Source organism: Danio rerio, chromosome 13 (assembly GCF_052040795.2).
Source record: "Danio rerio strain M-AB ecotype USA chromosome 13, GRCz13ab, whole genome shotgun sequence".
In the NCBI taxonomy this organism is placed as follows: Eukaryota; Metazoa; Chordata; class Actinopteri; order Cypriniformes; family Danionidae; genus Danio; species Danio rerio.
The window spans coordinates 38,742,501-38,752,500 of record NC_141033.1 but is presented as its reverse complement, the minus strand read 5'-3'; the positions used below and the strand labels follow the sequence as shown (position 1 = coordinate 38,752,500).

General features: G+C 38.6%; 1 protein-coding gene across 8 annotated transcripts in view; it reads left to right on the top strand.

Annotated features, from left to right (window-relative positions):
- pcnx1 (pecanex 1) overlaps window positions 1-10,000 on the top strand; it is an 83,185-nt gene that overhangs the window by 16,978 nt on the left and 56,207 nt on the right. For all 8 annotated transcript variants that reach the window (XM_087279605.1, XM_087279604.1, XM_087279601.1 and 5 more), the window contains exon 3: window positions 4,432-4,537. In XM_087279605.1, the coding sequence (XP_087135731.1) occupies window positions 4,432-4,537 (106 nt within the window). The remainder of the gene's footprint in view (window positions 1-4,431; window positions 4,538-10,000) is intronic.

Below are 10,000 nucleotides of genomic sequence, written 5' to 3'. Positions count from 1 at the left end.
AACTTGAGAGCAGAAAAATCTGATCAGGACATCCTTTGTCTTTCCAATGCAAGGTTTTGTAGGAAAGTGTCTGGTGCATATGAAGAGGAAAGAGTCTCCTACAGGTGGTTTGTCAAGCCCACTCACCTGCAAATAATTCACAATGTTTTCCAAGAAATACTCTATATTTTATGCCTTTCATGAGTCATCATGTCAGATTGTGAATCATCTCAATATAGGTTATCAATCATTTCAATTAGAAATCTTCGGAGGTAAAGTTCTGATTTGGTTCAGGAACAGGAAGGTTTAGAATCATCTCATGAATTGAACTTGCAAAAACAGTTCTGATTTCACTTATAGCAATCTAAACACAAGTGAACAGCTGAGATGGATTTACTGTTACCTGGTAATAAACAGCAGTTCATATGGGACCACTTGTGTTTGGATTTCAAGTAGACTTTTCGCTGCATTTGTCACGCTCTATTACTTTTGCCTTAGCTCCTCCTCTAGTTAGGTTGTTTACGAGTGAGCAGGAAAGCAAGCATTAGGAGTACATAGCAACTAAAGTATAAATATCTTGTTTTTGGTCCGCTTTCTCACAACCCATCTTATAATGATCACATGTAGGGTCAGTAAGTGGAGAGCAGGTCTTTATTTGTGATTGTTCGAATCCATTTGACATCAGATGTGTTTTCGACAACATGCGGAAGTGGTCCGTTAGTGGACAAGCTTAAAGCCTGTTTACACCTGTTTTAGATGAATGAAATTGGGTCTTATTATGTGGTGTACATAGACTTGGAAAGCTCCCAATTCTAAGCAAAGTTGTGATTAAGGGACAGTGCTGTTGCTCAGTGGTAGGGATGTTTCTGAGAGCTAATCTGATGTCATGCTGGATCCATTCATCACCCACTGAGAGAAAGAGAGAGAGAAAGGGAGGAGGGAAAAGGGTGAGTGAATTGGGAGAACTGAAATAGAGCCTGATTAAACCACCGAACACAAAGCTGATGCTCTTGTTCATTCGCTCAGAGGAGTCCGAAACAGGCTGCAAACTTTCAGAGGTTAAATAAATGCTAGCTTGCACATTTTCTACGAGAGAACGCATTGCTGACCGAGTCGGAACACATTAAACACTGTTACTCAAATCATGAGTGCAGCGTTTCAGCAAAGTTTGTTTTACAGTCATCAACTTTTCATGCTTTAGAACAGAACCCATTGCTTGTTTTATTACATACTGATCTTTATTTTAAAGTGGAATGGAGTCAGTGCTAATAGCCTAGTGGTTAGCGCAACTCAGTCCTACAGTTGTTGGTGTCCTGCTGTACTCCAATATGCTTCTACACACTTGCCAGGAAGTTTTTAGTATACCTATGCTGCATCCCTATTTGCAAACTATCCATCCTAAATAGTGTTCGAAAATATAATTAGTATGTCCCAAACCGTAAAATGTTGAAAAGTGTATACCAAAGGTACCCGGATGGTTTAATGTACCGTCCATATGCTAATCTCTAATATTGCCCACAATCAATTGCTCGCTTGATGTGAATTTGATTAGAACTACAAACGAAAAGTGTAAACAAACTACAAACATGGTGGACATAGTGGACCAACCAGTTGAAAGGCTTCAGTAAAGTTGTTTAAATGACTGTTAATCAATATCTAGCCAACTGAAACGTATTTTAACTGTATTTTCCATGTTTTATTTCATCTGCAGCAACAATGTGAACTGATCAAGATATGTTTGGACATTAATTTCTGAATGCATAATTACCCAAAGACCTAAGGAGATTTCTCTGCATGAAAGACTCTTGAACGGCAGATTATTAATTCAGGTCATTAAATATGAAAGAAATGTGGATGATGTGTCGAGATGATGGACAGGTGACGTAACTAAGCAACATGACGATCTGTTAACGAGGAAGTAGTATGTCCCAAAGCTTGCACAAAAAATTACATACTTTTTAGGGAATAGTATAACTATGTGAATTGGGACACAGCACTAGTAAGAGCTTGATTATCTGGTTCAGGTGTGTTTGATTAGGGTTGGAGCTAAACTCTCCAGAACACCTGGGCTGCGTCCGAAACCGCCTACTACTCAGTAGGTACTGCATTTGAATTTAAACATACTACTCGGCCGTTAGAAAAGTACGTTCTATACAGTATGAATGTGAAAAGTATTATTGGAATTCGGACGTACTACATCCGCCATTTTGTCATGGTCACGAGACCTACCCGCGTCAGTTGCGTTGCTTCACTCCAATTCAAGAATTCTCTCACGGGGCATAATGGGATAGCACAGCGTGCATGGCATGCGAACTCCAGAATCTCGCCGGAAGTAGTAAGTCATCCGGGTACTTCTCGCATACTGATTTTTGAATTCTATGAATTCGGACATATTACTCGGCTCGCATACTAATTTTAGCATGTATGGAAGTATGCGGTTTTGGACGCAGCCCAGGCCTCCAGGGCCGAGTTTGGAAACCCCTGGCTTAGTGCATCGATACATAGCACCAAGGTGCTTACGACGACCCGAGTTCAATTCCCAGCTTAAAGTTCTTTGCCAATTCTTATCCTCTCTCTCTGCTTCCCATTTATTCCTGTCTCCTCTCTACACTGTCCTATAAAATAAAGGTTAAAAATTTTTTTGTTAAAAGTGAAATGTATAGAGTCTTAAATTGAGCATTTGAAGGTACATTAAAGGAATAGTTTACCAAAAATGAATCTTTACTCACTATTTACCTAAAGAGGTGGTCCACTATGATATGATATTTGAAATTTTAGTTGATGTGTAATGTAGCTGTTTGAACATAAACAACATCTCTTAATGTAATCCTCTTAAAGTTTAATGCAAAGGGAGACATTGGCTTTTACAGAGTTAGCTTAGCAAAGCCTACAGCAAACAAAGTTTGGGGACTATAAAAAAATTAATTTGGTTTAGTGAGATCACAAATGCTTCAGGTTATGCGCATACACCCTGCAGAACAAAGCGGCGTGGCCAGAGGCGCTGTAATGTAGCAGAGAGAGCTAAAATGCCGTCTAAATGCTGCTGTTTTCACAGAGCTTGTTCTGTTTTTGTATTTGGGATTACAAAGGACATGACACAAAGACAAAAGTGCTAACAATTTAATTTTAATTATGTTTCAGAGAATTATAAAAAAGATATATAGCTAGCCTATATGATAGCAGAAGCTGTGGATTGTGAGCCACAACCTGTAAACATTTTTATTTGTTAAAATTGATCTTTTACATGCATAGTTTCTAGTGTTAATGGTATGTTGTAGGAAGGATGTAAACAAGGAGAAATGCTGTTTGGCACCGCTAACAATTTAGCTACAAATTCATATTTATCCTTCAAACCGCTGTAAACACTCACACTCTTCACCAGCGCTGTGGCCGCTTTCCCTATATTATACTTCTCAAATAACCAACTCGTAAAATAAATGTGAATGCTTCATATTACTTACACATGCTTATTCCGAATATATATGAAAGACACTTATCAGGTTTTATTTTAGAGTTCAGCTGTGTTCTCTTCATTTTCTCTCTGATTCAGGCTTAATCTCATATGCCAAGCAGCTTCTCTGACTAACAGTATTAACACAGCAGAGGCACAGCACATGCTTGTAGGGGCGTGATGCTTTTCCTGGTGATGTGGAACCGATCCGTGAATCACAGCTAATTATGTTAGCTGCGTCTTGAGGACAGGCCTTTCGGAGGAACTAGGAAATATGATAGTTGTTTTCATGTTAGCTGTGTAGCTGTATATAATCAAAGTAAGATATATAAAAAAATAATTAGATTTTTTTTTACAAATGAAGTATGAGCACACAACCAAGCCTTAAAAATACACTCTGGACCACCCCTTTAACTTCAAATTGTTCCCAATGTTAACTTTCTTCTGTTGAACACAAAAGTATGGAAGTATGTGGTTACAGGTTTTTCATAAGTGTTCAACAAACATCTCTTTAATTAAGAAAAAATATGATATTTTTGCTTCGACCTCTTATTTGAAGAGATCATGTGTTCTTAATTCCTTCAGAGACCTGTCTAAAATTCCTTCAGTGACCTGCGTATATCTCCTAAATAAATTAAATCGCTAAACTGCCTCTAGCGGCAACAATCAAAATCACAGGAATAATGAAAAAGGCTTGCCATGGGATTACTGTTCACAGCTACATTTTATCTTCTGGGGGCCCAAGCTGAAATAAACCTCCTAAAAATATGATTATAATCTCCCGAAAAGTGAAGGGAGGGGGGATGATTTCTGCTTAATGAAAGACAGACATTAAATGGAGAGATGCTAGAAATGATCTCTTCTCTGCTGGCGCCTGGGATACTGTGCAAGTTTGATCATAAATGACATTGTTAACTCTGTGAAACCCTCAGGGCTGTTCTTCTCTGTGTTGCTAGGTAACTAACCTGTGTGTGCATTTGTGTGTGTGTGTGTGTGTGCAGGGATCCAGGGGGTGGAATAGAGATGTCTGATTTTGCACGGGATGAGACGCCACCGGTCGACTGCAGTTCACGCAACTCTTACGTAGGAATGGACTCCAGCCATCAGGTGTGTGTGTTGATGATGTTACCCTAGGGATTTTTTTTTTTTGTGGTTGTTTGTTGGTCTTTTGAAACAACCTGACTTGGGTAATAAGATGGTTTCTTCAGATGTGATGTTATACTTGGTATGGAGATCATAAGCACTGCACATTCATAACTAGGATGATATTGGAAAAATCTGACATTGTGATATTTTGTTTTTCTGCTGTATATATTGCGATATACTTTTTTATACTTTGAAAGAAGTTTTGGTCACTTTTTATTTTAAGGTTCTGTTCTCAGACTTAACAAACTATTTTAGTTTCTTTGCTTCAATAAACTTATAATTTACTCATTATTAGTTGTTAAGGTATTGAGTAGGATTAGGGATGTAGAATAAGATCATGGGGGATATGTGCTTTGTTCAGTGTATTCGGAAAGTATTCATAGCGCTTTACTTTTTCAACATTTTTTTGATGTTACAGCCTTATTCCAAAATGTATTCAATTCATTTATTTGATCAAAATTCTACACACAATACCCCATAATGTCAATGTGAAAAAAGATTTTTTTAAATTGCTGCAAATTTATAAAAATAAATAAATAAATAAATAAAAAAAATCACAAAAAAATGTGGAAAGAATGAAGCACTATGAATAATTTCTGGATGCACTGTAAGTGCTAAAAAGCAGCCAATATCTCAATAACATGCATGCTGATAAACAACTAGTTAATAGTGAGAATTGGTCCCTAAAGTTTTACCGAATGTACAGAATTTTAATTGACTGGGATGATTCTGTATGGGAGTAAATCATGCATAACTTGTATGAAACAAACTACAAGCAGAGATAAATGTAACAAAGCAAAGATAAAAGTGCAACAAACAATGCATGCATTATGGTTTTGTATATGTAAATATACAAATTACAGTGCAAAGTCAACTCAACATTGCGATGAGACTGTTTCCGATGCACACATTGCAATATCGATGCTGAAACAATATAATGTGCAGGCTTATTCAGTACACAGACAACATAGTTTTTTTTATGGGAGCAACACTTAAGCCTCATTCACATTAGCAGCAACTTTGTAGCTGTCTGTTGCTCTGGATAGCGACCTGCTGTAAGTCTCTCACTGTCCGTTAAAAATAAGTGGTTGCTGTACCGCTTCGAGTCACTCATAGTGTGAATGAAGCTTTATTCTAACAGCTCATAAATGTTGCCATTTAATTATAATGTAAATTAATTTGCTTGTGTGTGTGTGTGTGTGTATGTATATGTATGTGTGTGTGTATATATATATATATATATATATATATATATATATATATATATATATATATATATATATATATATATATTAGGGATGTGCGGAGCAGCCGGTATTTGTATTTGTTGAGGGGGAAAAGTATTTGTATTTGTATTCGAGTAAAATTCAAAATGGCGCAGAAATATATATTTTTTCTATTACACTTCTAATTTACGTTATAGTGAAAGTATTGTTTAATTATACCCATTATATAAATTATAGATATGCAATATTGGCTGTTGTTTTTAAACATGTGATAAGAAATGTCATTGAAAAGAAAATAACATAGAAGCCATTATCTCATCCATGGTTAAACCAACAACTAATAAAATACCATTGTGAATATTATGAACCCCACCACCACCGTTCTTGTTTAAGGACACTGAATAGACAGAATAAAAACAAATAATACTTCAAAAAACTGTTCTTCTTCTGAAAGAACTTTTTTCCAATGGACAGAATTCCAAAAATAAGCTAAATAAATCTAAATAAAACCCTGCCTGGGAGATCTGGCAGAACAAAAGTATTCTATATAATACTAAAAGATGCAGCCTTGCTATTATCATCTGCCAGCCACAAAAAAGACACAAAGTTTGTTTGTTTGTTTATTTAGAGATATCTGCAAATATTTTTCAATGGAAGTCAATGGAGGAATATGACTAGTCAGTCATAATATATTTGCAGATATTTCCAATCTGAATTATAATTATGACAAGTCAAAATATAATTAGAGATATCTCTAAATATATTTATGGATAGTCTCAACAAGGTTTAAATGCTAAAACGGCTTGCCATACGCACAGTGGCACAGTGGAGAGTTCTCTAGTTATATCCTTTCAGTCGTTTGTTATGCAGTGACATGCAGTCAAATATTTCGCCAAACAGTCCTTAGGGATGCGGTGACACGCAGTCAGATATTTTACCGGACAGATCCGCCACTTTTGGCGCGCATAAACAATCATAAAGCTCTCGTGCTGCAGGAATGAGGAGGTCTGCTGAAGGCGCACAGCTGACGTGCAGTGAGAGGTTTGCGTCTTTAATAAACTACGGCAGTTTGCGATCACTGAACAGTAAGAATGATTAATAAATCCAAATGAAACAGTCCCTTAACAGTCACGTTTCGCTTTCAGTTTCGGGCTTTGGCGCGTTTTGCACTGAGCGTGTGTCTTTCTCTCTCTCTCTCTCTCTCTCTCTCTCTCTCTCTCTCTCTCTCTCTCTCTCTCTCTCTCTCTCTCTCTCTCTCTCTCTCTCTCTCTCTCACTCACTGACTCACGCGGGCATGCACTGTGGTCTCATGAGGAAACGCTGCTTTTTGATATAGTGTTTTTCTTGCTCCCGAATACAAATAATTTTTCAAGTATTTGTTCGAATCAAGTATTTGTAAAAACACGCTATTCGTGCCTTTCCGAATACCGTATTCGGGTTCGGCTCCACCCTTAATATATATATATATATATATATATATACATATGTATGTATGTATGTATGTATGTATGTATGTATGTATGTATGTATGTATATACATACATACACACACACACACACACACACACACACACACACACACATATATATATATGCCATTAATGTTAAAGAGCCCATATTATACATGAAATAGGGTCATATCTTGGTTGTAAGGGTCTCTAACAACAGTCTAATATGCATGCAAGGTCAAAAAACACTTTCGTGGTCCTATAATCTGCATTTATTTTTACCTAATTATCCCAGCGACTCCTGTATGAATCGTCCAGTGATTCATTTGTTCCCAAACCCCTCCTTAGCGCAAAGCTAATCTGCGCTGATTGGACCGATGACAGTCTGTTGCGATTGGTCGACTGCCTTCAGTCAGAGAATGAAATGCCCAACAGCTAATCAGCAATATAAAAGTAATCACAGTTCATACGCGCTCCATAGTGTAGGCGTGGATTTTAGCTGCCACACACACACACACAAACACACACACACCTCTGGACGACAACGCTCCCGCTTCCGCCCGCACCCGCCAGGTTTTAGCCTGAACCCGACCGCTCCCGCTTATATTTAGAATTTCTTGTCCCGGTGCTCGAACCGCCCCGTTTTCTGCCCGCCGCGCCCGATCCCGCTAAAGAGCGGGGGAGAACATAACCGAAAATCACCCAGCTAAACAGTCCAGAGACAGCCAGACAGAGCTCTCTCTCTCTCTCTCTCTCTCTCTCTCTCACTCATACGCGCGCACTAACACATACACACAAGCGCCAAGCAGACACACAGGCAGGCAAAGCTCTGTCTCATTCGCATAGCAATATCCACGATATTGCTAGACAGCCCGCTCCCATCCCAAATTAAACCTGTTACCGACCGCTCCCGCGATTGATTCGGAAATTTATTCCCGCGCCGCAGAAATCTGGCGCGGGGACAGCCGCGGGAATGCAGACCTCTACCACGGAGCTCCGTAAACAAACAGCACGCGTCGCGTTTTTAACGTGACTTTGCACGCGATAAGAGAATATAGCCAGTTAACCTGATACAGTACACGCGGTTACAAGTAACAAATCACAACTAAATACATTTGCAAGCTAGAGTTAATCGCACGTACTTACATTTGAGAAATGGAGGAAGAAACTCATCCTGACGTCCATTAGTAAGTTACTCTTTACTGATCCTTACTTTAAAGGGGTGGTCCAGAATGTTATTTTTAAGGCTTGGTTGTGTTAATAAGATGCAAAGCAATGTGTGCTCATGTTTAACTTGAAGGAAATCGTGTTATTTTTTCATAAATCTCACTTTGATTATACACAGCTACTCAGCTAACATGAAAACGACTGTCATATTTCCTAGTTCCTCTAAAAGGCCCACCCTCAAGTGACTCTGATTGGTCATCATCATAATATGCTGTGATACGCCGATCGGCTTCACGTCACGCCCTGACAAGCACGCGCGTTTTGTGTAAACAGTCAGTCAGTCAGTCAGTCAGTCAACACGTGTCTGTAACGAGTGAAAATGGGATGCGGCTCCTTTAACTGTTTCTGTGCCTTTTAGTGTGTTTATGCGTGTATACGATGAAGTATTTGTAACACGAGAAGCGCATGTGCGCGGGAGAGATTTTTATTGTTCTTTTTCTCTCATGCTCGGATTAAGTTATTTTCTGTGGTGACAGAATAAAGCACAAGATGTGAGATGAGACCTTTGTGAGCCTGGATTGATTTGTTTTTGATGTTACACTCCAGTTGGGAAATCATTGCTGTATTTTTTTTTAAATCAATGCGTTACAGGACGTCTTTCATGCATATGCGGAATATGCCTGTGTAAGTAACATGAATCGTTCACATATCTTTTGCGACTTTATTGTCCGAGTTGTAAAACGCATAGCATAGCTGCCTATAGAGAGAAATTCTGCCGTCTCACACAGAGAGACGCAGGTGCTGGCCAAGAGTGCGTGTATGTGTATGTGTGTGTGTGCGTTTACAGCCGTTTGATAAATATGGATTTGTAACGTTAGCTAAGTCGTTAGCGGTTACCATAATTTCCCGTTGTTTACATCTTTGCTACAACACACCGTTAAAGTTAGACACTGTACATGTCATGATCAATTTTAACAAATAAAAACACATACAGGTCATGACTCAGAGTTCACAGCGTCTCCTTGCTCCATCTTTGAGGAGATTTTAACTGAATCCAGCACTGAACTGGGAGAGATTCTGGAAGCTGTGTTTTGTCAAATCATGCTTGCTATGTATTTTATAGTTCTCTGGAACATAATTAATATTGAACTGTAAGCACTTCTGTGTTTGGGTCGTGTCATTTGGAAGCCCAACAACAGAAACAGAACAGCTCTGTGGAAACAGCAGGATGGCATTTCTCTCTCTGCAGTAACGTTACAGCGCCTCTGGCCACGGCCTTTACCTGCGCAGTGTGGGATGCGCAATAACGAACTTTTGTGATCTCACAGGGGGCGGAAGTATTTTTTGTAGTCCCCAAAATTCATTAATTGTAGGCGTTGCTAAGCTAACTCTGTACAAATCAAGGTCTCCCTTTGCATTAAACTTTGAATATTTTACATTCAGAGATGCTGTTTATGTTCACACAGCTACATTACACATCAACTGAAGTTTAAAATATAATATCGTAGTGGACCACCCCTTTAACAAACGCAGATGAAGTATTCTTTGTAGCCTGTAGTTTCCAGAAGTTTCCAACTGCTTGG